At 65.1% G+C, this 26,065-nt stretch overlaps 3 protein-coding genes and 1 long non-coding RNA gene across 6 annotated transcripts in view; 3 read left to right on the plus strand and 1 right to left on the minus strand.

Annotated features, from left to right (window-relative positions):
• Positions 1 to 218: 218 nt before the first annotated feature.
• On the plus strand, positions 219 to 5,763 carry LOC309854555 (tryptase-like). The gene is made up of 6 exons (XM_082713845.1): positions 219 to 545; positions 794 to 842; positions 1,608 to 1,767; positions 3,623 to 3,897; positions 4,216 to 4,361; positions 5,214 to 5,763. The coding sequence occupies exons 1-6, from the start codon at positions 420 to 422 to the stop codon at positions 5,406 to 5,408; spliced, it is 951 nt and encodes a 316-aa protein (XP_082569971.1). The 5' UTR covers positions 219 to 419; the 3' UTR covers positions 5,409 to 5,763.
• A 2,693-nt stretch (positions 5,764 to 8,456) lies between these two features.
• On the plus strand, positions 8,457 to 10,245 carry LOC309853957 (tryptase-like). Its single transcript, XM_082712549.1, has 6 exons — positions 8,457 to 8,486; positions 8,693 to 8,753; positions 8,909 to 9,080; positions 9,173 to 9,438; positions 9,580 to 9,743; positions 9,923 to 10,245. Exons 2-6 carry the CDS (start codon positions 8,693 to 8,695, stop codon positions 10,085 to 10,087), a joined length of 828 nt encoding a protein of 275 aa, XP_082568675.1. The 5' UTR covers positions 8,457 to 8,486; the 3' UTR covers positions 10,088 to 10,245.
• A 1,580-nt stretch (positions 10,246 to 11,825) lies between these two features.
• LOC309854765 lies at positions 11,826 to 14,607 on the plus strand. Its single transcript, XR_014306416.1, has 2 exons — positions 11,826 to 13,902; positions 13,956 to 14,607. It is a non-coding gene; the product is annotated as an uncharacterized lncRNA (long non-coding RNA).
• CACNA1H (calcium voltage-gated channel subunit alpha1 H) overlaps positions 14,269 to 26,065 on the minus strand; it is a 56,401-nt gene continuing 44,604 nt past the window's right edge. The window contains exons 17-35 of one of the 3 annotated variants that reach the window (XM_082714227.1): positions 24,994 to 25,404; positions 24,458 to 24,558; positions 24,205 to 24,328; positions 24,046 to 24,114; positions 23,757 to 23,941; positions 23,518 to 23,644; positions 23,257 to 23,382; positions 23,056 to 23,145; positions 22,642 to 22,834; positions 22,208 to 22,225; positions 20,793 to 20,944; positions 20,078 to 20,187; positions 19,788 to 19,921; positions 19,468 to 19,538; positions 18,359 to 18,437; positions 17,397 to 17,518; positions 16,889 to 17,282; positions 16,626 to 16,789; positions 14,269 to 16,036 (exon numbers count right to left, since the gene is read on the minus strand). In XM_082714227.1, the coding sequence (XP_082570353.1) occupies positions 15,029 to 16,036; positions 16,626 to 16,789; positions 16,889 to 17,282; positions 17,397 to 17,518; positions 18,359 to 18,437; positions 19,468 to 19,538; positions 19,788 to 19,921; positions 20,078 to 20,187; positions 20,793 to 20,944; positions 22,208 to 22,225; positions 22,642 to 22,834; positions 23,056 to 23,145; positions 23,257 to 23,382; positions 23,518 to 23,644; positions 23,757 to 23,941; positions 24,046 to 24,114; positions 24,205 to 24,328; positions 24,458 to 24,558; positions 24,994 to 25,404 (3,678 nt within the window). In that variant the 3' untranslated portion in view covers positions 14,269 to 15,028. Of the gene's footprint in view, positions 16,037 to 16,625; positions 16,790 to 16,888; positions 17,283 to 17,396; positions 17,519 to 18,358; positions 18,438 to 19,463; positions 19,539 to 19,787; positions 19,922 to 20,077; positions 20,188 to 20,792; positions 20,945 to 22,207; positions 22,226 to 22,641; positions 22,835 to 23,055; positions 23,146 to 23,256; positions 23,383 to 23,517; positions 23,645 to 23,756; positions 23,942 to 24,045; positions 24,115 to 24,204; positions 24,329 to 24,457; positions 24,559 to 24,993; positions 25,405 to 26,065 lie in introns of all 3 variants that reach the window. The other 2 variants (XM_082714226.1, XM_082714228.1) reach the window with 2 other exon arrangements.

Genomic DNA, 26,065 nt, shown 5'->3' on the forward strand with positions numbered 1-26,065 from the left:
TGGTGTCGGGGACAGTAACTTATCTTCAGGGGGGCCCTAAGGTCACTTCCTGGCAGAGGGGACAGGGCTCTAGCCTGACGGGAGCCACAGCCAGGGCAGGAGAGAGCAGCTCTGTGTCAGAGAGTGGGTCCTAGCCTGGGGCCTGGGTCTCAGCAATGGCACAGCCCACGTGGCAGGGACGGCTGACCTTCCTTATCTGTCCCTGGCAGGCAGTGAGGGGGTGGAGAGCTCTCCGGGGAACATCAGGAACCAAGCAATCACCTTGGCTGGCTGCCAGCACCTGGGGAACCCGGGATCCCTGTGCCCTCCATCCCTCTGCTTGACCCCCACCCCGACACCCCAGTGCAGGTCCCACACCAGCAGCCAGTGGCTTCCGTCCCTGCCTGGATGCGTCCGGGACCGCCAGAGACAGGGCAGAGATGGGAGGCCAAGAGGGAGGGGCTGGTGTTGTTCCAGGCCAGCGGGACACCATACCAGAGTCAGGAGCCACCATGGCTCACGGAGAACCTGGAGTTCCTGGCGGGCCGTGGCCGACGTCTGTCCTGGTGAGGAGGGGGCTCTGGGGAGCAGGAGGGGCTGGCATCCCCTCTCCAGCCCCCGTCTGCCTGTGCTCATTCCCAGGGTGGGGGTGGTACGGACCCCCACAAGGGCAGGGTCACCGGCTGGGGGCCACCCGGTTTGTCCTCTTTGGAGCCCTGGGTCTTGGCTGTGGGGAGACCTGTGGGGAGGCTGGTCCCGCAGCCCCCCTGCAGGCTGGGCTTCCCACACCCTCCACCCCTGCCTCTGCCTGCAGATGCGGCTCCTCCTGGTGCTCCTCATGCTCCCGTTCCTGGGAGAAAGGGGTGAGTCCCCAGGCCAGAGCGTGCAGCTGCCTGGAATCCGGGCCTCTAACTGGGGGGACCCTGTCCACCCTCCCCCACCCGAGTCCTCCTGCAGCCACACGCACCTTCCACGGTCCCTCCCGGGCGAGGGAGGGGGACACTCGATCCAGACCCTCCTTGGGGCCCCACAGCCTGCTCCAGCAGGTCTGTGTGCGGGAACCGTCCCGGCCGTGTGCCCTGCTGTAACCATCAGCTCTCAGGGTCCTTTACCTTGGAGCAAGTCCTCCGCGTGGGACTCAGGAGGACGTCGAGGCACGGGCTGGGAGACCGAGGTTTCTGGGCTCCCCCCCCCCCCAGCCGGGCTGGGACCACAGGCAGGGCTTTCTGCTCACTGTTTATGCTTCAAAATCGTAGCCGTGGAAACGCCATCCGGGGCAGGAAGACGGGAGGTCTGCCTCCTTCTCCAACCCTGCGCCACCAGCCACCCTTGGGGGCTGCTGACCTCTTGATTACTTATGATTCAGATGAAAAAGTCTGGTCCCCAGTCCCGGGGACGCTTCCTTCCCGTGGCCAGGGGCCTGGCCTGCAATGACCCGCACTGGCCCGCACGCAGAGCAGGTGCACCGCCGTAGAGAGTTCCACTGGGCCGTGCTATCTGCGGTTCTGAGAACTGACTGTGGGCTAAGGCGTCCGCGCTGGAGGCAGGAGGAGGGCCCAGCTCTCCGCCCCGGACCTGGGTCCTGTTTTCCCAGAGGAGGCCAGCCAGTGACCCCGTCTCTCCACCAGGGAGTGGCTTCAGCCCGGAGGCCCGCATTGTCGGGGGTACAGCGGCTGTGCCCCGGCAGTGGCCCTGGCAGGTCAGCCTGCGTGACCGGGGCCAGCACGTCTGCGGGGGCAGTCTTATCAGCCACCAGTGGGTGCTGACTGCCGCCCACTGTGTCTCCAGGTAAGTCCTGCCTCCCCACACCGGGTGGCCCGGGCCGTGAGATGCCATGGGGCCACGCACAGGGAAGGGGATCGTGGCTGCGGCATGGCACCTGGGCCCAGGTGGCTCAGAGCCCCGTGGCGGGGGCTGGACGCCTCAGACGCCAGCTACTCCTTTCAAACTAGGGAAGAAAACACACTTTACTTATTTGAAGGTACTTGGAAGTCACGTACTTGTTTCCAGTTTTGGGGACTCTGGTTAAAGGCACAGCCTGAGACTGATCATCTCCATCCTTTCTCAGAGCGCGGTTCACGCTGCTGAGGGACCACCCCCCCTACCTGGAACACCTCTGTCCTCCCAAACGGAAGCTCTGTGCCCATTAAGCTCTCGGGTCCCCCTCCCCGGCCCAGCACACCCCTCCACTTCCGTCTCCGTGGTTCTGATGACCGCAGGGACCTCATCGCAGCCAAATCCTACAGCCCATGTTCTCCGGAGTCTGGCCTATCGCACAGAGCGGAAGGTCTTCAAGGGTCAACCACATTATGGCAGCGAGTGTCAGAAATTCCCTCCTTCTATCGCTGGACGTTGCCCCGCTGTGTGCATGGGCTGCATTTAGTTGGTTCATTCCTCCCCGTTTCAGCAATTGAGTCTCGCTGCCCAGCACGGGGCTGTGAGGAAGTAGAGAACATTCCAGAGCTAGATGCCCCTTCATGATACTCGAAAACAAAAAGCAGAATGAAGCTATTATAAAGCAATTGAGCACTGAATTCTATAAAAAGAGACTCCACAATCAAGGTGGGTCTCTCCCAGAGCTAAATTATGGAGTCAGCTTAACCTTGGCAGACACGATAATTAAAACACAATCAACTGGTCCCAGGTGTCATTTTGGGGTAAATAAGCCTTTGCCATTTGGTGCTGGGGCTGTTCCTGGAATGTCCTCGGGAGATGTCCAGTACCTGGAAATCATGACCGACGGCTACCAGGGACTTCCTGCCCCAGTGCACAGGCCCAAGCACACTCAGGACAACCTCCGTAGGTAGACACTTTTACCCCCAGGTTCCAGGATGGGAAACTGAGGCATAGAGAAGTAATTTGCTTGAGACCGTATGATAAGCAAAAGGCAGTTGAGGGATGTGGACCCCAAGGAAAGGGACACTGGGGTTAGCTGCAGTCCTGCTGGGACAGGTTAGCCCTCCGGGGCACAGGCCTTAGGCAGAGAGCACACGGCTCCCTGAGGACCTGCACTTTCAGCACAAGCTCCTGCTCTCCGTGCTTCCGAATGGGTCCTCCCAGTGGAAGACACGCTGACTGCTGCTGTCCCGGCTCCCTGCCCACCTGTTGTCCTCAGATGCCGGGGAGGGGGCCCGCTGACACGTTCCATGAGTTCTGCAGCCCCCCAAACACAGGTCCCCCAACTTGCACCCCTGCCTGCTCTGTGGGGTCACCACCCCCGCCCCGCTGAGAACATGGTCTCCCTGCCCACCACTCTGGCTCAGCCTGACCTGATCCCCCAGAACCCCGACCCGCCATCTTGGCGCTGCGACCCGGCTGTCCCTCTGGCCCAGAAGAGCAGGACTGTGTCTGCTCTGTCCCCACAAGGACAGGCCCTGCCACTGGGAAGGCTCGCCACAGCCCAAGGCTGAACTCCATCACTGGGAGCTGGACTTTACTCAGGAGTCTCTCCGGGCCAGACAGGACTTCTCGGGAACAAGGGCCCAGAGGGGGGCCCTGTGCTCCTGTGATCCGACTCGGAGGCCAGGGCAGAGCAGAGGGTCCTTTAATGCCATGCCCCCATCCCAGTGGAGCTAGCGGGGTGGAGCCAAGCCACCAGCCTCCACCCTCTGAGCCCACCACGTCCTCTCTGCTTCCCACCCAGCTCCGCAAGTCTACAGGACCTGAGGGTCCAGCTGGGAGAGGCTGCTCTGTACTCCCGTCCCCGGGGCTCCATCTCTGTGGCTGTCGTCCGTGCCATCCAGCACCCCTCGTTCACCGGGGACGCCCTCCAGGGCAGTGACGTGGCTCTCGTGAAGCTGGCACGCCCCGTGCCCTTCTCCAGCACCATCAGACCCATCGCCCTGGCTCCACCAGGCTCTGAATTCCCTGCAGGCTCCCTCTGCTGGGTGACCGGCTGGGGGGACGTCCAGCAGGACGGTGGGTGAGGGGCAAGGGGCTGGGGGCTCGGGGAGCTGGCCCGAGGGGAAGGCACTCCAGGGGCGGAGCGAGTCACCCCAGTCTCCTCTCTGAGCCTCACCTCATGGTAGAGGCCGGCCTAGGACTCAACCCGCACCACTCAGCCCTGCCTTGGACCCGCATCCACCTCCCCGCTGGCAGGACAGGAACGTGGGCCCCAGGGACAGACGCCGTGGAGCTGCTGCTCTGGACTGTCCACAGGGAGCTGGCTGGGGGCTCAGTGGCACACCACCGTGCGGCCCCTGAGAGCACCTAAGCCGCTGTCCCTGTGTCCCACAGTGGCCCTGTCTGAGCCCCTCAGGCTGCAGGAGGTGGACGTGCGCGTGGTTGGCCTAGACAGCTGTCGCAGGCTCTACTACCCAGAGCCCATCACCAAGAACATGCTCTGCGCTGGTGACGTCCAGGGCCAAAAGGGATTCTGCGAGGTCAGTCCCGTCCAGCCTGCATCCCTGCCCCTGATGCACCGCAGGTTCTGGGAGAGTCACCGGACCCCCCCCCCCTCAGTTTTCCCAAAAGTGCAGCGGAAGTAAGGGAGCGGAGCCCCCCCTTTCACAGGGAACCTGTGATGTACCTCCCTCCTCCGTACTTAGCCAAAGGCTCTGGTCACCTCCCTAACCCTAAGAGATCCTGGGAAGCAGGCTGGATCCTGGACTTGGGGCAGGGGTGGCATCTTCTGATCTAGCTCCCCGAGGCCAGGGACTTTCCTCATCCAAGGTAGAACAGTGTCTGACTTGGAGCCGGACTTGACAGTATTTCTTGTAAGAATGAGTCCAGAGCCATCCTGACAAAAAAAAAAAAAATCAGAACACGTGGGCTCCTGCTGTCATAGGATGTGAGCAGGTGTGGCAGGGGTGAGAGGGGCAGGGGTCCAGGACCAGAGATGCCAGGCGATCTGTAAGGGAGGCAGAGTACATTGGAAGAAGCAGGCAGGCTTTGGGAGAATAACAACAGCAACCATAAAAAAGCGACTGCATCCCAGCACTGCTTGTACTAGCTGTGCAACCTTCAGCAAACTGCTTGACCTCTCTGAACCGTTGAAAACAACAACAAAAAAAGGCAGCTAGAGCTGATAGCAGGCTGCAGGGAGGAACAGCTCCAAGATGGAAACCTAGGGCGACCACGCCTGCTACCTGGAGGCCCAAGGGGACCTCCCCCTGCTTCCAGCATCCCACCCGCTTCCACGTGCTCCCTGACCTCAGCCTCAGTCTGAGAGCTCCCACCCCTGCTGCGTAGACCGGAGCCCCACTGCCCCTGTTTGTCATTCCTGTTTCCTTCAGGGCGACTCCGGGGGCCCCCTGGTCTGTCAGCTGCGGGACAGGCGCTGGGTGCAGGCAGCGGTGGTGAGCTTCAGCAGGGGATGTGCTGAGCCCGGACTCCCGGGGGTGTATGCCCGGGTCTCTTCCTACTGGGCCTGGATCCAGCGCCACCTGCTCCTGCCCGGGCACTTTCGCAGGAACTTCCGCAGGGGCTGACCCCTCTCCTCTCACTTCCGCAGGGGCTGACCCCTCTCCTCTCATCTGTATTCTTCCACCTGTTTCCCACGTGCCCGAACGCCCCTTCTCCCTTCCGTCCCGCTGGCTTTGCCCCTCGCGCTCAAACACCGCCGCCCGCCGCGCGGTGCTCCCGGTCCCCACCCGGTCCCCACCCGCCCCCGAGCGGCCAGCTGACCTCCGGAGCCCAAGTGCCGGCTCTAGCGGAGAGAGAGAAGAGGATGGGAGGCGGGCAGTCTGCCTGGCACCTGCTGAAGGATGAAAGCACGAGGGGGGCGTGGGGGCGGCCCGGGGCGGCCACCGCCTGTCCGCGCGGAATAAATGCTTGGCTCCCTGCTCCTCCGGTCACTTCCTAACAACCGTGGGAGAGCGGCAGGACCGCGCTTGCCCCAGGCAGAGGCCGCGCGGGTGCGCTGCGCGCGGGGGGCGTGGGCGGGGCCGGCGGGGGGTCGTCGGCGGGACCGGTGCGGGCGGGGTCGGTGGGGGCTTGTCGGCGGGGCCGGCGTGGGCGGGGCCGGCCCTCCCGGAGAGGCCCGGGGCTCCCGCCAGGCCGCAGCGGCCGCTAGTCGAACCATTCTTCTCCGTCCTGTCCGCGTCTCTCTCTGCTCCAAGAGTATTCAGTTTGCGGCTGAACGCCGGGCTCCCTCGGGGCACGGGACACCCGCCGAGGGAGCTCAGAGGCCGGGAGCGCGGGTCGCAGCCGGGCCGGGCTGGAAGCCGCTACCTCCTCGCCGCTCGGCTAGCAGCCCCGGCACCGCCCCCGCCTTCTCCATAGCCACGCCCCCAATGCGTACGGCCCCGCCCCGTACCCGGCATCCCCGCCCCCGCCCCGCTGAGCCCCGCCCCTCCGCAACCCCGACCTCCAGATGGCTCACCGCAGGGGGCGGAGGGGGTGGTCCGGCCGCAGAGGGACCCCGGCCCCGCAGGGGGCACACAGGCCCCTCCTGACTGGTCTGCGGGGCTGCGCGTCCGCCCCCTCCCATTGGCGGCTGAGAGGGAGGGGCTTGCTGGCTGGGGGTAGGCTCTCCCTCTCTCTCAAATAAATAAACAAATATGTATATTTTAAAGACTTCCTGCTAGAGAGAAAGAGAGAGAGGGAGAGAGCAGACTCCCCGCTGAGCAGGGAGCCCCACTCCAGGACCCGGAGATCAGGACCTGAGCCAAAGGCAGACCCCCCACTCACTGAGCCACCCAGGCACCCGGACCAAATTCGTGTCCAAATCAATGGGTCAGACAAATGCATGAAATCAAGCAGCCGCCCCCACAATCAAGTTTAGGCACGGTTCCCTCTCTCCCTCTTTGCCCTCCTGTCTGCCGCACCTCCAGCAGAACAGTCCCACAGGGAGGCAGGACAGAGGAGGGGCTGAGGGCAGGCCCCACCTGCGGCTTCTGCGCACCCTGAAGCCGTGGGCCTTTGTCCCCCCATGCATGCCCTCATCTGGCGATGAGTGGCCGGCTCAGGGACACAGACCACAGCACAACCAGGTCAGACCCGAGGTGCCCTGTGTGCAAACTGTGGCTTCCTCCTCAGCCAGGCGGGGGTGGGGGTCGATGCCCCCCCCACCTCCAGGAAGCCGTCCCCAGACTCCTTGTCCCCACACCCGCCCCGGGCTCCCGTGGTCTCAGCCGCACATCAGATGGGCACAGTGCCCAGCTGCCTGGCTCAGGGTGGGCCCTTCCTAACGGTCCTCCGTGTGGCCAGGGCCTCGTGATTGAACCGCTGAGCGGCCCTGGGAGGGCCCGGACTTGCCTGCATCCGACCTGGGTTTGAGAAAGAAACTCTGAAGACCATCTGTGGAGCCCCTCCATGTCCTCGACACTGTGCCCTTTCTGTCCCCTTTGACAGGAGAGCAAACTGAGGCACACGGAGGGGTGTTCTGTCCCTGCGTGCCTCCCTGCTCCAGCCCCCGGATGCCCTCCTGGGTGGGTGGGCTCTCCTGCTGCCCAGTGGCTGTGGCTCATGCGGGCCTGTGCAGTGGCCCCTCAGTCCAGGAGGACCCCTCCTCCTTGTTCCCACCCTCACACTAGCTGCTCACTTGGCTCAGGCTGTCCTTTGGCCTTGACCTTTCTTGGTCTGAGCTGGGCTTAGCTGTATCTGTGAACAGGAGCTGGGCTGTGTGGGTATGGTTTTCAGGGATACGGGACACCCTAGATGTAGGTTCACCCTCTGCCATGCTCCCCTCCCCGGCCCCAGGGCTGCTCAGGTCTGCAGCTCTGGGCTTGAAGGAGCCTAATCCCTTCTTTCTGCACCTCCCCCCACCCTGTCCCCACTGAGCCTCGTGGGCTGAGGAGGGCTTGGACCTGCAAAGGTGAAGAAGGCTCCTGACTTGGTCCTAGAGCCTCACGTGACATGGAGATCAGCTCTAGAAGGATTAGAGGCAAACTTGTGTGTACACATGAATGAACAATAATTAAATCTGCAGTCTATAACTCAAACACCTCCAATTTTAAAAAGCAGACAAAACAGTTTTTAGCAACTGTGAAAACCAAAACATAAAGGTGTTCATTTAGTTGAAAATCTCCAAATGCTGAGAAGAAGCCTAGAGCTCTATCTGACAAAGGAAGGGCTGAGCTGGAGGCGACAAGCCACTGACCGACACAGGGAAGTTCCCAGCTGCCCCAGAAAGGAGACGCACACAACTCTCGAACGGAAAGGGGGCCTCCCGGATGGCAGCGTGGGGGCTGCAGAGGTGGGGGGCCAGGGTCTATGTGTGGACTGGGAGGTATCCTAGTCATCCAGAGCCTAGGGAGCCAACCATGTCCCCCTAGGCAGGTGTGTGTGTGTGTGTGTGTGTGTGTGTGTGAGAGAGAGAGAGAGAGAGAGAGAGAGGCTCATCCTCTGCTTGGCTCTATGCCCACACTTGGGGCCTGGGGACACCCAGATGGGTATCTGGGTGGTGGGGACACGTGCCTGCCATAGGAGGGCCTTCCTCTGAATCCTCCACTCCCTTGACCCTGGATTGGAGGATGCAAGGCCCCTCCTCTGACCACATCCCAGCCAGGAAGGATAAATGGGCAGGGGAGAGGGGGCTGAGTTCACAGCAGCAGTGGTCGGCCAAGGTAAGCCCCTAATCCGAGACCCCAACATCTGGGTGTTGCTGCGGAACAGAACAGAGGAGCCCCAGATCCAGAGCATCGAGACCCAGCCCCCTGGACTTGAGCGACCCCCTGATTCCGGGGGGCAGGAAGCGTCACGCCATTCGCACGCCATACCCTGCAGACCCCAGCTAGGCTCCACTGCCCCCACCCCACACTGTTCCTTTCAGATGCCGAGTCTGCTGGCACTGGCGCTGCCCCTCCTGGGGAGCCTGGTCCACTTGGCCCCTGGTGAGTCCTGACCTGGGCCTGCCCTGGCCCTGCCCCCTCACTCCGCACGCCCAGCAATGACTGGGTGGGTGGTGCAGAGAAGCCCGGGGTCGGGTGGGGCAGGGAAGGGCCCCGGGCCAGGCCGTGTCCTGTGCTAAAGGCGCTTCTGTCCCCAGCTTCAGGCCGGGCACTGGAGCGAGTGGGCATCGTAGGGGGGAAGGAGGCCCCCGGGAACAGGTGGCCCTGGCAGGTGAGCCTGAGACTCCATGAAGGTTACTGGAAGCACATCTGCGGAGGCTCCCTCATCCACCCGCAGTGGGTGCTAACCGCAGCGCACTGCCTGGGACCGTGAGTGACCCTGGGGCCTCGGGGGGCTGGGCTGCCTGGAGATTCCCTGGAGCAGCCTGCTCAAGCCCCGGGGGGCCGCCTGCTCTCCCCAGGCACATCACGTACCCTGAAGAAGTCAAGGTCCAGCTGAGGGAGCAGCACCTCTACTATGAGGACACGCTGCTGCCCGTCAGCCGGGTCATCACGCACCCCTCCTTCTACATCACCGAGAACGGGGCCGACATTGGCCTGCTGGAACTCGAGGACCCGGTCAACATCTCCCACCACGGGCAGCTGGCCACCCTGCCCCCGGCCTCAGAGACCTTCCCCACGGGGACGCCATGCTGGGTGACAGGCTGGGGGCACGTGAAAAGTGGAAGTGAGCGTCAGGGGCAGCTGGAGGGCTAGGGTGAGCAGGGGCGGGTCACGGCCCTGATCCAGCCTCTGGGACCGCCGCTGAGGGGCTCAGGGCCATGGTGGCTTTGCCCTCCTGATGTTGTGCGCTTGCCTTTCCCTCCAGCGCCCCTCCCGCCGCCATTCCCCCTGAAGCAGGTGAAGGTGCCCATCGTGGAGAATGGCATTTGTGACGCACAGTACCACCTTGGCCTCAACACTGGGGACAACACACAGATCGTCCATGAGGACATGCTGTGCGCGGGGGGCCACAAGAGGGACTCGTGCCAGGTGGGCCCTCGTGTCCTCCCCAGCCCCCACCCCCCACTCCCCAAGCCCCCACTGACCCGATCCCCCCCAGGGCAACTCCTACCAGGTCCTCTCCCAGCCCCTCCTCCCTCCTCCTCACGTCCTCCCCCAGCCCCCAAACTCCTGCCTCACGAGGCTCCACTGACCCGTCCCCTCCTCAGGGCGACTCCGGAGGGCCCCTGGTCTGCAAGGTGAGGGGCACCTGGCTGCAGGCGGGCGTGGTCAGCTGGGGCGAGGGCTGCGGTCAACCCAACCGGCCCGGCATCTACACTCGGGTCACCTACTACCTGGACTGGATCCACCAGTATGTTCCCAAAGAGCCCTGAGCCCAGGCCCCGGAGCTGCCACCCAGATGGGTGCAGAAACCAGCCCGCTGCTGTCCCACACCAGTGCCCAGGCGGCGTCCTTCCGCCCACCTTCCCCATGCCGTGTTGGGGAGCCCCTGGTGGGCGCAAACCCTCATTAAAGTGGATGGAAGCAGAAACGGTTGTCGGTTGTCACCACGGCTTGAGTCGCGCGGGTCACTGAGGGAGAGGGAGGGGGTCCAGGGCACAGCCCCGTGTCACTGCTGTCAGCGTGGGTCCCGAGCACGGGGGGTTGCTGCGAGATGCCCCCTACCCAGCCCTTCAGATGAGGGTTCATTCTCAGCTCACGGTTTCATCTCTTGGGGAATGACATCGCCCATTCGGAATGGGGAGAGCAAGGCAGACTCTGAAAAGATGTTTGTGGGGACATCTGGGCACTGTGAGGGGGTTGAGAGTGGGCACCGCCCCGTGCCCTGTCCCCGATTCCCCGCACACTGTCACGTCTCACAGCCGCGCCCACTCCTGTCCCAGGCGGCCGTCCAGGCTGCTGCAGGGTGCAGGCTGTCCGCACTGGGGCGTCTCAGGACCACGTGGCTGTGGCTGTTGCTGTGCGCAACCCCCGGTGACGGTGGCGTGTGTGGGTAGGGGGCTGCTGAGGTGTGGGGCCTGCACGTCGTCCTCCCCTCTCTAGATGGGGCCACCGGCTCTGGCATGCTGCCCTCCTGGCCTCCCACAGGGGAGGGGAGTGTGCCCATTCCTCCCCACCCTGCCGCCCTCCTTGCTGGACTGGGTGGTGGTCTCGTTCCGTTTTTAGTTGGTGTTTTCTGGAGTTTGGATGAGCGCAGTCCTTTCAGCAGGAGGTGGCCTCGTCCTGGGCGGGGGAGGGGAACGGCTGTCCACCCGCACTGCGGCAGCACCAAGCACCACAGCCCGGGACCCTTCCAGAGCCCCCTCCCCTGCACACAGGCGCCCGGCCTGGGGGTGTTCCAGCATGACCCTGGCCATGGCCGGGTCGCTGCTGACGCCCACACGAGGCGTGTGTTCTAGGTTGTGCTGCTTCGCACTCGGGGTTATGGGGCCCCTCACCCTGTGGTCTGGACCCCGGGAGCCAGGACGCGGACTCCTGCTGCCCGCCAGGCCCGCTGGGAAGAGCCGGTCGCTGGTGCAAACTGTTCCTGTCCTCTGCCGATCGAGGAACTCCTTCATTTTCGGGTCCTCTAAAATGGGGGGCTAACGTCCGCCTTTGGGGGTACGTGTTCCCTCGGCCCCTGCTTTTCTGTGTAGACACGGTCGTGCGCGTGAACATACAGAGAGAGCGCTGAATCAACAGCTTATTTTTGGGAGTTTTCCGGGCTCTTCAGGCCAGAAAGAACTTTCTAGATTCAACATTCACCTCTCTCCTTCCAGTTGTTGGATGCAAAGATGCACATTTAACCTTGGAGAATTGACCTCTGTGACCTCTGGTCATAGGAAGTCAGGGGCCTGGTCTTCACCGTCTGGCGCGCATAGAGCCCTTGCTCTGCTGGAGCCACCGTGACAGATGAGGTCCTCGGCCCGTCTTCCCTTGTGAGCCCAGACTTATCACCACGGTTGCGTGTCCACTCCAAGACCATGAAAGGAAGGAAGAACCCACAGAGCTCACTCCTTCCCCCGCCATCTCACCCCTCGGGGTCCCTTCCCTTGATTGTCAGCCTCATATACGTACACTAAAACCTTTTAAAAAAAAAGATTTATTGGAGAGAGAGAGAGAGGGAGAAGGAGCAGGGGTTGGGGCAGAGCGAGAGGCCCGAGTGTGGACGTCCCTCCATCTCATGACCCTGAGATCCCAACCTGAACTGAAACCCAGTCGGGGGCCCGACTGCACCCCCCCAGGTACCCCCACACTTAAACTTTAAGAGTAGGTTGTGGGGGGTGAGACCAAGGGATGAGATCCAGAAGGGATGGACCCGAAAGCCCCTGGATTCCTTGGGATGGGGGTAAGGGTCCCAACCTGGGGAGTGGGGAGGGGGCCTCGGACCCCTGGCTTCCCCATCTGGTCCAGGGAGCTGAGGAGCGCAGCCCATCAAGCAGGGGCAGGCGAGAGGCCTTGTCCTGGGGAAGTCAGGCCACCCTTGCAGGGCAGGCTGAGCCCGAGGGGGTCGACCCTCCCACCACCACCGGGCAACAGAACAGGAGACCCCGCTGGGCTGGGAGGGCATCCCCGGGGCCAGAGGAGGGGGGCACCTTGGGACAGGACAGCCCCCAGGAGCTGAGTGAGGGGGTGCTGCTTCGCACTCGGGGTTACGGGGTTGTAGGGAGAAGGGTCCCCACTAGGGGAAGCGAACTGAGCCAGGACAGCGAGGGCCCTGAAGTCCTGCCTGTGGGGATGTGGGGATGACTCTGGGGGTTCAGGGGTCCTGGGCTGGGCCCCTCCAAACCTGCCCTGCTCCCCAACACTGGGTACCATCAGGCCTCCTGGGCTCCAGGAAGGGTGGCCTGGGCCGAACTGCTGCCACCCCAACCAGGCTGGCAGGGGCAGGTGCCCCATCTCCAGAGACCCACTCCCCAGGTGGGGGGCCATCGGGCTCAACATAGACCCTGCACACAGAGGTGACGCCACTGTTGTCCATCATCAGGACAAGCGCCGGACACACCTGAGCCTCAGCTCCCCGCCAGAGGGAAACAAGTGTGTGCCCCGAGAACCCACACCCTGAGAAATCGTCAGGCAACCACCCCGTGCCTTAGTTTCCCTGTCTCTAAGAGGGGATCGCTGACTTAGAGGGTCTCATAGGGACCCTCCCACCTGTCCTGCGACCTGCAGCTGGGCAGGGAGCCGGGGGCGGGTGCAGGCAAGTTGGGGCCCTCCCGGGGCCGCTCAGCGGTTCAGTCATGAGGCCCTGGCCACACGGAGGACCGTTAGGAAGGGCCCGCCCTGAGCCAGGCAGCTGGGCGCTGTGCCCATCTGATGTGCGGTGGAGACCATGGGAGCCCAGGGCAGATGTGGGGATGGGGAGTCTGGGGATGGCTTCCTGGAGGTGGGGGGGGCATCGATCCCCACCCTCGCCTGGCTGAGGAGGAAGCCACAGTTTGCACACAGGGCACCTTGGGTCTGACTTGGTCGTGCTGTGGTCTGTGTCCCTGAGCCGGCCACTCATCACCAGATGAAGCGTGGACAAAACCCCACAGCTTCGGGGTGTGCAGGAGCAGGTGGGGTCTGCCCCTTGGTCCCTCCTCTGCACCACAGGTGTATGGTGCTCCCTCTACCCCCCTAGGCCAAAGCATGCAGGGCTCAGGTAATCCCCTGACCCAGCAGGACCCAGCCATCATGAACCTGGGGCACTGTGAACCCCTGCCCAGCTGGTACCTGATGGGGGACCCTGTGAGCAGCTGGGGGGGGTGGAGGGCAAGGGCTTCTGCCAATTCTGTGGGCCTCTGGCTGAAGTCACTTTTCCAGCAATCACGGAGCTGAGCCCCTCAGCTGGACACCCTGGCCCCAGGAAAGCTGTGGCTGAGAGATTGGGGTGACATGGGGGCTGAGACAAGAGAGAGTCCCTGTAGGCTCGGTGTCTGCCCTGCCCATTGGGGTCAGGGCGCAGGACTCTGGCCTCAGCCAGGTGGGGGCTCCCGCCACCCAGACCACCCCCTCAAACCCGGAGGTGGCTGTGGTGGGCCACAGCCAGGTTCCTGCTTTGCTGTGTGGTGGGAAGGGCCTGGAGCCCACCCTGGAGCTAGTCTGCACCTGGCTCAGCCGTCAGCCAGCACGGTCACAGCCATCGCCAACAGGGACCCCAAGTCCTACCCTGTCTGAGCCATCGGTACCCACTCTCATGCCTTCCACGAGCTCTGGGTCCTGAGAGGCCAGTAGGGCACCAGGCCCATGAAAGGTCAGGGCCAGAGCCTGGAAGGAGAGGCCAGCACCCTGCAGAGCCTCAGCAGCTCTCCCCAAGGGGCGCCCGCTCTGCCACCCCTCCATGCCTGGAGCTTGGCAAAAACTTGCCCCGAATTTTCCCCAACATGTGAATGGTAACACGTGAACTTGGCTCCTACTGGGAGCCTGACTCCTCCCTCAGCCACCAGAGGGGACAGGCCGAGCCTCTCGGGGACCCCATGGCTGGTGGCACAGCCGGCCGCAGCCCGCATCCCCCAGCCCTGCTCTTGGCAAGACAACGGCTCGCCACACTCCCATGCAGTGGTGGGGGTCCCACCGGCGGTGATCCAGTGCGTTTCTTAAATAAGTTAATATTTATTCCATTTGGCTTTGCCTCCCACCCCCGCTTCCATCCCCTTAAGAAGCCAAATGTCCCGTATCATATTATTGCAACGTTTAACCTGAATTTATGAAAGAAAGAGCCACGAGACGCAGGGGGTCGGCGGACACCTCAGCCCGGGCCCAGGTGGGGCTGCCGGCCGTGCAGGGACCCCACTGCCCCACAACGCGGGCATTTCTGGAACACCCGAGGGCAGAACCGTGGGGCGTCAGAGACGGTGACAAGGAGTGGGGACAGACAGGTGAGAACTCAGACTGAGTGACAGTGAGCGTGGCTGTGGCGGCCCCGGGGACCAAGCTGCCACCCAGACGGCACAGGCGGCCCCAAGCACGTGTTCCCTAGAAAAGTAAGTGGGTGTGAGAATGGGGCGCTGCCTGGCAGCCTCAGACCGCCTCCTCCCGGTCGTTTCCCAATCTCTGTGGCGAGGGCACAGCAGCTGTTGGGGCCCCTCACCAGGCGTCAGCACTGCCTCAGACCACGGTGGCGAAACTCGGAAAAACCCACCGGTTCGAGTCGGCAGGCTGAGGGGCAGTCCCCCGCGCTCTGCTCCACCCAGACCTGGCGTCTGCCTCCCTCCCCGGGCAGACGGCCTCGCGGGCCTCTCTGCTGCAGCGGGGCCTGCACTGGGGACCACGCACAGCCCTGCCCGGGGCTGCCACCCCGCCGGGTGCACACCGGCCCTGCTGCTCAGACCTGTGTGGCACCATGCCCTGAGCTACACGGGCCTGTCTACACTGTCCCCGGGGGTGGGGGTGGCTGGGGGAGACCCGGCTTTCTTTGGGGGACTCTGGAGGACTTTGAGGTGCAACCCCCATTCCTTCTCTGGGGGGTCGCTGGAGGAAACAGGAGGCTCTGTTTTGTGGGGTTCAGGAGGCACCGTAGCCCCTGAGAAGGAAGCCCTGGATTCTGGGGCCACATTGTGGCCACCGTCCAAAAATGGGCCTCCACCAGGGCCCCCCACGTCCAGCGGCTCGAAGGCGAAGTTGGGGACGGTCAGGTGTTCCGCGCGGCAGGCGGCCTGTGCCCGCCGCTCCCCCTTGGCACCAGGGTCCACCCCCACCCCCTCCATGGGCTCCAGGGAGTCCCTGTGCATCACGACCTCACAGGACGGGGTTCGCCGCCGCAGAGTGGTGCTGCTGCCCTCGGCTGGGGGGGGCCGTGCCGTGCCCTCGTCCTCCACAGGGGGGTCCACGGAGATGCAGGGGGGGCTCATCTTCTTCTTTCTGCGTGCCCCCAAGGCTGGCTCGGCCTCCGGTGCCCGAGACTTCACCTCCCGAGCCTCTGGGGGCCCGTCCCCGCCCCCCTGCTCCCCAGAGGCCCGCCTCTGCTCATCCGCCTGGCTCGGCTGTTCCAGGAAGCCCTGGGCGTCCATGCCGTAGAGCCCACACAGGTCCGGGTCTCTGCCTCCCCCTCCGCGGGCAGTGGGCGAGGCTGAGGGGCTCCGGGCCGAGCTGGTGATGTGGCTGACCTCCTCGTCAGCAGGATCTGGGGTCTCGGCCTCCTCCCCTCCTGGGGCCAGTGGCCTACTGGAGACGCAGCGCTGTCCAAACGTGTGTTTGCGCGTGCGGATGCTGCTGGGCCGCGGGGACCGGGGTGGGGACCGTAGGGAAGGCCCCAGGGGTGCCTGCCTCACGGGGGTCTTCCCGCCAGGCTCCCCCCAGCCTGGGCCACTGTCCCTGGGGCTGTCAACGTGCCCTTCCTGCGAGTCCGTGTGCATGGCCTCCTGCAAGGAAGGAGGGATCGGATGCGGAAGGCTGGGCAGGACCCGGCCAGCAACCAGGAACGCAGTCACTGTGCTCCCCAGAGAAGCTGCAGACTGGGCTTACGTGCCCTGGACGAGGGATCAGGGATCAGCCCTGATATGTGGCTGAGAGGCACTGCGGCACAGGGGGAAAGGGGAGGAACGACACTCTGGGCCCAACCCTGCCTGGGCTGTTCCAGGGCTCGGAACCAGGCTGTGTGCAGATGCTCTCCACAGGCGCTGGTGATGTTGGTGGGACCGTCAGGATGGGGGGCTTTGGGGCTGAGCCCCTGTGGGTGGAGCCTCACCCTGCCCAACACCACCGTGAGAACAGGGGTTGTGGGGAGGGAGAGGGTCTGAGGCTGTGGGGCTGGAGTGGTCTGTGGGTACAGGTGAGGCTTGGGGGTGCTGCCCAAGGAGATGGGGTCCCCAGGGCCCTGCACTCTGTCGCGGGTTCCAGGGATGCATTCCTGCTCTCTCCTCTGGGGTCCCCGTCCCTCCTCCTTTGGATGGGGGGAGCCATAGAACAACCCCCAGGTCTGGGCCGCGGACCTGGGACAGCTTCTCCTACCTGTCTGTAGAGCAGCCGGCTGAGGCTGGGGGAGCGGGCTGCACCCCGCTGGGACAGGGCGTGGAGCGTGTCGCTGTCCCGGGCTGGGGAGAGTGTGGCCGTCGAGGGGACCTGGAGAGAGCTGCAGGGCTCCCCGGGCGGGGGGTGCGCGGAGGTCGCAGGGCCTGGGGCAGGAAAGCGAGTGCCCTGCAGTGGCCAGCACCCTGCCGAAGCCCATCCCACCTGTCCCACCTGTGTCCCTGGGTCACCTGGAGGGGCCGTACCAGCAGCGTCTGCTTCCCGTGGCGGGCGGGGATGTGGGGCTGAGGCGGGCGCCACGGGCCGGAACATGTAGCTGTCGTTGGGCAGAGACAGCACCCTGGACACGGACACCTTGCGCACCACCAGGAGGCCGGGGGCGTCCGGGCTGTGCGGGGCCACAGGCGGGGGGCCGGCTGGGGGCCCTGGGGCCTCCTCCAGGTCCGGCTCCGCGTCCAGCTCCGCGTCTTCGCGGGCCTCCTTGTTGCTTTCCTCCAGGTGCTTCATGAGCACGGCCACCACCACGTTGACCAGCACGAACTGGGCCACCAGCACGAAGGTGACGAAGTAGATGGGGGAGATGGCGGGCAGGTAGCTGAGGCAGTGCTTGTCCTCGCGGGCACACTCCCGCAGAGTGTCCTGAGGGGCGGGCCGGCGGCTCAGGGACTGGGAGGGGTGCCCCGCCTCCCAGCTCACAGCCCCCAAGGGGCGCCTTCCCTGGGGAGGTGGGCACCGCCGGGCCCATGCTGGTACCTTCATGATGCCGTTCCAGTTGTCCCCGGTGGACACGCGGAACAGCGTGAGGAAAGCCATGCCGAAGTTGGAGAAGGTGGCGTGCCGGCTCAAGCCCTCACACGGGTTGTCCTCACTGCACTCTGCGGGGAGATCCTCGCCCCGTTAGCCCACGGGCACGGCAAGGGCAGGGCACACCCGGCCCCCAGGGACCCCACTGACTCACTGTGGGCCCTGCCCTCCCCTGGGAAGAAAGCCCCCTTCTCTGAGGGTACAGGGCCCAGGCGGGTGGGCACGGGGCTCTCTGGGGGCTGCGTCCTTTCACAGCAGGGGCAGAGGTGGGGGGGAACAGGACTGCTCCCTTCGCAGCAGTGGAGGCTGCCTCTGGTCCTAGAGCTTCAGATCTGGGGCTTTCCCAACGGACATGGTCCCTGTGGGTCCACTGGCCAAACCCTCTGGGGCAGCTGGGCATGGCTCAGCCCCAGCAAAGGGCTCCCATGCTCCCCAGCCTGCTTGCGGGGTCAGCACGGTCTCCAGCCTCAGCAGCAGGACAGGGGAGAGGGAGGTACCGTGAATGACGGGCCAGGCCCCGAGTCTTCAGGGCTGGGATCTGGGGCACCAGCTGCTGAGCCCTGGGCAGACCTGAACTGGGACGGACATGTCAGCCACCTTGTGGACAGGCCCGCTGGGGGTGGGGGCTGTTCAGCTAGACCAAGTGCCCAGGAGATCTCCCAAGGGCTCTGTGGTCACAGGAAGCCCTGCCAAGTCCCCGCCCGGAACCTTGGGCCTGGGGGAGGAGGGAGGACAGGGGGCAGGGTCTGTAGCCTACAGAGCACACAAAGTTCAGGGGAACTCGAGCATGCGTTCGTGGCTGCACAGGGCGTGCACATGTCCACGTGTGCACGCATGGAGATGCTCCCTTGTGGGTCTGCCCGGCCGGCACCCAGGGTCCCGGGCTCGCGGGTGCGGCTGTGCATACTCACCAAGTCTCCCGAACAGCTCCACCCCCAGGGCAGCATAGATAAAAAACAGGAGCATGAAAAGTAGGCCGAGGTTCCCTACCTACACGGGAAAGAAGCAGAATGAGGTCAGGGGCCGCCCCAGCCCCTCCCCAAGCCGGGCACCTGGTGCCCCGCCTCACTGGCCTCCCCCGCGTCCCAGCCAGGCTCCCCAACACGGCCTCCGGGCTTTCCTCTGGACCCATGTGTCCCGGCACCCGAGCTCTGCAATCCTCCTCTCGTCCGGCCTGATGCCCAAAGCCTCCCCCGCGGCAACCCCACCTCGGTGCCTGCTCTCCTCACACCTATCCTGCACCCTGGGCCCCGGACCCCACTGCCCACAGCTCCTCTGCTGTTCGGACCCCACCGGCCCCGCACAGGGCCTGCCTCCAGGCTCGGGGGCCCCGCAGGGTCAGCCGTGCAGATGGAGGGGGCCCCGAACCCTGTCCCTGACCTGCTTGCAGGTCTGGCCTGTCCCCCCCTGGCTCGGCAGGGCATCCCGTGACCCTGTCCCCCTCCTCCCCTCTTGTCGCTCCCACAGACACAGGCTGAGGGACTGCTGAGGGCGTGGCTGGGACCCACTGAATGGGGGAGGCAGTGAGGTGCCATGGGGGTGAGTGAGCGGCCGGATACGGGGACAGCCGCCATGGTTGCATGGACGGATAGGAGGACACAGGTTGGCTGAAAGGCCGGCAGAGGGACTGGGCACAGTATAAAGAGGACCCGAGTCTCCTTCAGCTGAAGAGGCCACAGAGCATCGGGGCTGGCGCTGTAAGCGCACCGAGGGAGGACCCAGGGTCGGGGCCAGAGAGGAGTGGGACCAGCGGCAGACACGTGGTCCCCTGAAGTCTGACGAGCGCATTGGGACCATGTCCCCTGCCCGCCGCATCCAGAGCTGGGCTGGGGGCACTAGTTTCCACTCCTTCCCGACAAGCTGAGGCTCAGAGAGCGCCGGCTCCCGTGCCAGCACATCTGAGCTACGCCTGAGGACGTGAGCACCACCGAGCATGGCCCGCCCGCGGCTTGTGCTCCTGGGGGTGTCTAACACGCGCCCTCCGGCAGAGATGGTGACCCAGCCCGCGCCGTGGACCTACCTGGGGCAGGGCTTGAACCACGGTGTCCAGGAGCGCCCGCATGCCGGTGGCCATCTTCAGCAGCTTCAGCACTACGGCCGGGAGCCAAGCATCAGGCGGGGCCGTGTGGCCTGGGCCGGGCGGACCCTCCCTTGCTGGGGGCGAGACCGGGGGCCCCCCACCCCTGTCCCTTAAACTCCCCGATGCCACACAGTCCCCAGGCAGAGGCTGCAGGGTGAGCAGAGGAAGGACACTGGGCTGGGGCCGGGGAGCCTGGTAGCAGGGCCACCCACCCTGCCCGCCGGCCTTGGGGTACTGGGAAGGGCCGGCAGGCTGCCTACCGCGGGCGATGCGGAGCACACGCATGATGCGAATGATGGTGGGGTTGATGGGCAGGGCGGCACTCATCTCGATCTCCTCCAGCGTGATCCCCATGATGGACAGCAGCACGATGGCCAGGTCCAGCTGGTTCCACCTGGGCCGGGGGCCGGGCAGGCTGAGCACCGCCTCCCTCCTGCACCCCCCGCCTGGCCCCCGTGCTGCTCAGGTGGGCTTGGGGGGAGAGGAGGGGCGCGGCTCTCGCCTGACCTTGGCCGAAGGACCTTCCCGGCCCCGGCACGGCCCCACACACCTGTCCTTGAAGAACCTCCGGAACCCGAAAGCCACCAGCTTCAGCGCGGCTTCGAAGACGAAGACGACGGTGAAAACGTAGTTGCAATACTTGAGGGCCTCGTCCAGCGACTGCGAGCAGAGCATCAGGCTGCGGAGGCCCCTGGGTCGCAGCACCCCTGTCCGGCTCAGCCTGCCACCCTCTCCTCTGCACGCAGGGCTGGGTGAGGCCCCCGAGGCACGGCCCAGAGATTCCCTTGTGGTGTTCTGAGCCCGCCCAGAACCCTGGCCCCACCTGCACTCGGCCCCTACCCACTCGGCAGACCCAGCTGAGACCACTCCCTTCCTCCGCAGAGGTGGGGCGGGGAGAGCAGTCCCTTCTTTAGAGCAAGGCAGGGACACAGATACAACGTCAGCACAATAAAAAGCCCAGCGCCTTCCACTTGGCCAGTTCACTCCTGGGCAGCTGGGCTCACAGATGTGCCCCCAGCCAGTGTTTCCAGACCGTGGGGAGGGCCCTTCGGGGCTGGTGGCCCTGACAGCGTCACCCACACCACACCTCCACATACCCTGGGAAGCCCAGGCAGGGCTTGGACAAGGCCGCAAACCTGGGACCCCCGGTACTGATCCAGGCCACCCCCCTGAGCACCGGGCCCCACCCGCACCCCGGGGGTCCTGTGTCCCCACAGCAGCCTTGGAGGCAGGCTGAGCGGGCATCTCCAGGCACCGGGCCCCACCTTGGGCTGGTTGTAGTGCTCCATGGACATGGTGATGACGTTGACCCCAATAATGAACGTGATGAAGAGATCAAGGTAGTGGCTAGTGCACAGCGCGTGGATGGAGCGGCGGGTCGGCGAGTAATCCGCGTAGTAGGGGCGGCGCTGGGCCTCTGCAGGGAGAGCGTGTCTGTGAGCTGGGGTGGGGGCTGCCTGTGCCCCGGTGGCACTGGGATGTCCCTGCTTGTCTGCTGGGAGGGGTGCGGCATGGGGACTGCCAGGGGAGGGCCCCGGGCTCAGACACGAGGCATTTACTAGAGCCAGGAGGAAAGGAGTTCTCCAGGAAGGGGGGCCCTTCTAGGTAGAAAACGGCTCCCTGTGAGCCCAGCTCCCACTCCTAGCTGGAACCACAGGCTAGGGCCTGGGGCAGGTCACTGTGTGATCTCCTGGGAGCCCTGGCCCTGGGACAGGTGCTAGGTGTGGGCCAGGCAGCGGAGATCCCACCTGGGCCCTGGTCGGTCCCATCCCAGCCAGGGGGTCCCGCCACGTCGGGGTGAAGACACCTTGATGATGGACACTGAGCAGACAAGGGCCTTCCTAGGTGCAGGACCAGCCCGATCCCCAGCCCCAGCGGTTGCTGGGCATGGGGGACGCTGCCCCCTGCTCCACCTCAGCCTGGACCGAGCTGCCTCTGGTCACCAAGCCCACAATGTCTCCCCTCCTTGTACTCTAAGAGCTCAGTGGCCACTCCCTGCTGCCTGGGCTCTGCCGAACCTCTGGTCCATCTGGCGCTGATGCCACGACCTGGGGAGGTCCTGTGCTGGCCAACGGTTCTGCCTGCACTAAACCCTTTGGAGCTTGTCAAAATCCACTTAGCACTGGATGAGGGCACAGCTGCCACCACTGCACACGGGAGCAATCCTGGGCCACAGAGCCCCACGCAGGCAGCGCCCAGGGTGACAAGTGCTACAGCTGTCCCGGCCGGATGGCTCAGGGCCTGGGAGTGCAGGGCTGATGGGCACTGATCCCTCCCTGGGACCCGCATGCCCCTCGGGCTGGCGTGCGACCACTAGAGATGGTTCAGCTCGTCAGGCCGGCAGCCAGGCAGGCGGAGCAGCCACAGGCGGGCAGGGGTCCCAGAGCGCAGAGCTGCAGGCAGGCATGCAGCCAGGCAAAGGGTGGGACCCAAGCTCAGAGGCAGCAGCACAACACCGGGCAGGTGAGCCAGCAAATCCTCTTCCCTCCCACTGAGGCTGGTGCCCAACCCCCGCCACCCTGTACCTGTCCAGCAAGCAACCCCAGCAGGCCTGGCACCAGAGCCTGCAACATCCACCCCTCCCCACAACTGCCACGGAGAAACCAAGGCCGGGTCCACCCACAGCCCCATGCGCAGAAGCGGGGGCTGACACATGCAGGGCAGGGGTGGGGGCAGATACCTGGGCTGGGGAAAGTGCCTGGAAAGACAAGGAGATGGTCTGAGCTGGCCTCGGCGGGGTTGGGCGAGAACTCCACATGGGGCAGGCAGGGCGAGGACACTCAGCAGGCCCCCTGCTGCCCCCAAGCTGACTGGGACTTCCCTAAGACCCTGACTAACTCTGGCAGCTTCGCTTGCTCGACCCGTGGCCCGCAAACTCTCACGGGCGCAAACCGGCCCCTACAGCCACGGCCGTGAAGACCACGGGTCTCGTTCATGTCCTGTGCTACTCGGGAGGAGGCCCCCTCCTCCTGCCACACAGCTCTCCCTGCCCCGGCCCGGGCATCCAGGGGATGCTGGGGTGCTGGGGCCGGGAGCCCGCCTCTCAGCCGGCGCCCAGATCGCAGGGCACGGGGCACGGGGCGCAGGGACCGACCACCGCCAGCAGCGCCTTACTCCTGCGCTTGCGCTGCAGCCGCCGCTGCCGCTTCTCCTCACGCCGCCGCGCCTCCTCGGCCTCCTGGTGCTGCCGGCACTTGTGGAAGTTCTCCACCACGACGCCAACGAACATGTTGAGCACGAAAAAGCTGACGATGAGCAGGAAGGAGATGAAGTACAGCAGCATCCAGGGGTTGTGGTTGGGCACGGGCTGCGGCACACAAGTGACACGTGGGTGCCTGCCCCCCACCCCTGCTCCGGGGCACCCCTTCCCAAGGACGGCGCATGCCCTCCGGGGTCAAAGTCAGAGCCCTGAGATGGCTAGAAACTCTGAGGCCGTAAACCAGCCTCCTGGGAAAAGGTTCCTCGAGATGCCTGGAAGTGGGGGACAGGGGTCCCTACGGGAGGTGCGCGCTGACCCCTGCTCCGTACCTGCTGGTCTATGCCCACGGCATCCAGCCCGTCATACATGATGTTCACCCAGCCATCCTTGGACGACAGCACAAACAGGGACATCAGCGCCTGTGAGGGCAGAACAAGGCTGGTCACCACAGCTCTGCATCTACCCAGGGGACCACACCGCCCAGGCTGACCGTGGTGCTGGTCCGCACCCCCACCCGCGGCCCTGCGCACCTGGCCCAGGTTGTCGAAGTTGTACTTGCGCCGCACCCAGCGGTAGTGAGCCGCCCAGCACTCAGCCTTGGTAGAGATGTTCCTGGTGTCCGCGCCTTCGCAGTAGTAAAACTTGCCTTTGAAGAGCTGACCATGGGGCAGAGGTCACCTCGCGGCCTGGTCCCGTGCCCCCAGCCCCCCAGACCACCCCCACATGACCCCCTCCGGGCTGCCGGCCGCTGCGGACCACAGCCAGATGCCCGGGGCAAGCGGGGCGCGCACCTGCACCCCCAGGATGCCAAAGATGATGAAGAAAGCGCAGCAGATGAGGACGATGTTCCCGATGGGCCTGAGTGAAGATATCAGGGTCTCCACCACCAGCTTGAGGCCTGGAGCTCGGCTGATGACCCTGGACGAACACAGCAAAGGTGGGTCCCTGATCCCAGCCCGAAGCCCGAAGCCCGTGCAGGCCCCGCCTGCCTCGGGCCGAAGCCCTGCGCCCCACCCCCCGCCTCGCCCACCTCAGGGGCCGCAGCGTCCGCAGGAGCCGCAGCACACGCAGGATGCCCAGGATCTTGGCGCCCCCCGCCGATGCCATGGCTACGATGATGTCCACCAGGGACACCAGGACCAGCAGCCCATCCAGCACGTTCCAGCTGCTCTGCAGGTAGGCGTGACCGCCGGAGACCAGGCCCAGGGCCACCACCTGGGAGGCACAGGGGGGAGGAATGCAGGTGGGTGGGGCGTTCGAAGAGCACAGAGTCTGGGGGCTGCTGGGTGGGCAGGCGGGGATCCCCCCAGGCCTGGTACCTTCACCATCATCTCGGCCACGAAGATCGCCGTGAAGATGTAGTTGGAAACGCTGAGGAAGACGCGCTCCTGCAAGCACAGGGCGGTGGGACGGGCTGGTCGTGCCCCCCTGGACCCCCCCAACTCCCCCGACTCCCTGGGCCCAGGAGGGCGCCTCACAGTGCTGCCCGGGTCGATGTCGGGCCTCTCTAGGGCGATGGTTATGCAGTTGAGGAAGATGAAGACCAGGACCACGTGATCGAACATCTTGTGGGCGATGATCTTCTGGCAGGTGACCCGGAACCTGGACGGAGGGGCGGGGCCAGTGAGCCGCGGGGGAGGGCCCGAAGCAAGGCCCACGTGGTGGGGACCGCAGGGGGCGGAGTCAGCTCCACGCAGGCCCGCCCCGCAGCCGGCGCGTCCCGCCCCTCACCTGTTCTGTGGAGAGAAGAGGTACAGGGCCCAGGGCTCCCGGCTGCGACACCAGGCGGGCTTGTAGGGTTCCAGCACCTTGTGCAGGCGCAGGCAGCAACTCTGGGGGTGGAGGGGTACAGGTCCTCAGGGCTCCTCCCTGCCAGCCAGCCCCTGGGCTCCCAACTGGCCCACCTGGGACACTGAGACCCACATGGGGAGTCCATGGAGACCCCCTCCCAAGCTGACCTCCATCTTGTGGAGCTTCCCTGGGCAAGGGAAGTGCCTCCCTGAGGGAGCCCTGCCCTCCTGCCCATCTGGCTACTCCCCTTGGCCGGAGGCCAGGCCCTGGGGTGAACCTGTTCCAGAGGTCCCCGTGGAAGAGCTGTGGCCACGTAACCCCTGTTGAGCAAGGCTCAGCCAGTCCTGCTCCACCCACCCCTGACCTGGGGCAGCCGAGACCCCACACATCGCATGCCCCCAGTCCCTGTCTCCCCGTTCTGCTGTAGGGAACGGGTCCACGATGGGAGGGAGGTGTGAAGACGGGCCTTCACTCACATCCTCCACGTCATCCTCGAACTCAGTGGGATCCTCCTTGTGGCTGTCGATGCGCAGGAAGAACTCGCCGGGCAGGGCCAGCACCTGCCCATTGCAGTCTTGGGACTTTGGGGGCAGCAGCGCAGCCGGCCGTGGGGGCCGCACGTCCAGGCTGCTGTGGTGGTCCAGGGACTCAGCACGCCGCAGCGGGACGGGGCGTGTCTCTGGGGAGGCCCCTGCCCCGGGCCTGCCATCCTCCGCCTCCTCGTCCGTGCTGCCCTTGCCCTCCCCAGACAGCAGGGACTCACGTTCCCCACACTGGCTCCGCCGCTTGAGGCTGGGTGCACGGCCCAGGCTGTTCCAGCTAGAGCGCCGGCTGCTCCAGGCACTGTTGGGGCCCCAGTGGGCGCAGGGCGAGCTTCGGAGGCTGGACTGCGTTGGGGGATAAGGAGTGAGCAGGGCCAGTGCCCTGAGTCCCCCCACATATCCCCAGGGCCCTGGCCACAGCGGCCGTTCCTGACCAGCAGCATTACTGTGAACACAGTGATGGCACCTGCAATGGATCACCCCCTTGACTACACAGATGACTGTGTCAGGGGAGCACCCAGTGACCTGGCATTTCAGCATGTCCCTGTGGCACCAAGCCCATCCCCTGTGAGTTAGAGACACAAGCAGCCAATGTCTGGGGCCAAGATGGGCTGCAGCCGGCCACCTGCGGCCGCTGTGGGCTGGGGGCAGGCACAGGTGCTTATCCACGAGCCTGCGCCCAGCCTCGGGCTGGGCATCCTCACACAAGGCGCCAGTGGCCAGGGCGGGGGCCCACATCAGCGCTGAGCGGGCAGCGTCTGGGATGTGTAAAGACAAACCAAGCAGCTGTGTCAGGGTCAGGGATCTGGCTCCGCTGCTTCATCCTCCCTCCTGTCACTCGCGTCCCCTTCCAAGGAACAGCTTGGGCTGGGCATCCCCACAGGTGCCTGTCCCCACCTCCCAGCTGGATGCGTCTGCTTGCTGGCTGCCCAGGGCCTCCGCAGCAGGCACAGGAGATCCTGTCTCCACGGGGCACCCCTCCACCTCCCCCTCCTCCGCCCACCCT

Source organism: Mustela nivalis (assembly GCF_964662115.1).
Source record: "Mustela nivalis genome assembly, chromosome: 19".
NCBI lineage: Eukaryota > Metazoa > Chordata > Mammalia > Carnivora > Mustelidae > Mustela > Mustela nivalis.

Excerpts from the sequence above, each read along its gene's own strand:
- LOC309854555 (XM_082713845.1), top strand. The coding sequence starts at position 420 with ATGGGAGGCCAAGAGGGAGGGGCTGGTGTTGTTCCAGGCCAGCGGGAC. Across the intron at positions 3,898-4,215 it reads GGGGGACGTCCAGCAGGACG|TGGCCCTGTCTGAGCCCCTC; the intron begins GTGGGTGAGGGG and ends TGTGTCCCACAG. Across the intron at positions 4,362-5,213 it reads GCCAAAAGGGATTCTGCGAG|GGCGACTCCGGGGGCCCCCT; the intron begins GTCAGTCCCGTC and ends TGTTTCCTTCAG.
- LOC309853957 (XM_082712549.1), top strand. The coding sequence starts at position 8,693 with ATGCCGAGTCTGCTGGCACTGGCGCTGCCCCTCCTGGGGAGCCTGGTC. Across the intron at positions 9,081-9,172 it reads GCAGCGCACTGCCTGGGACC|GCACATCACGTACCCTGAAG; the intron begins GTGAGTGACCCT and ends TGCTCTCCCCAG. Across the intron at positions 9,744-9,922 it reads ACAAGAGGGACTCGTGCCAG|GGCGACTCCGGAGGGCCCCT; the intron begins GTGGGCCCTCGT and ends TCCCCTCCTCAG.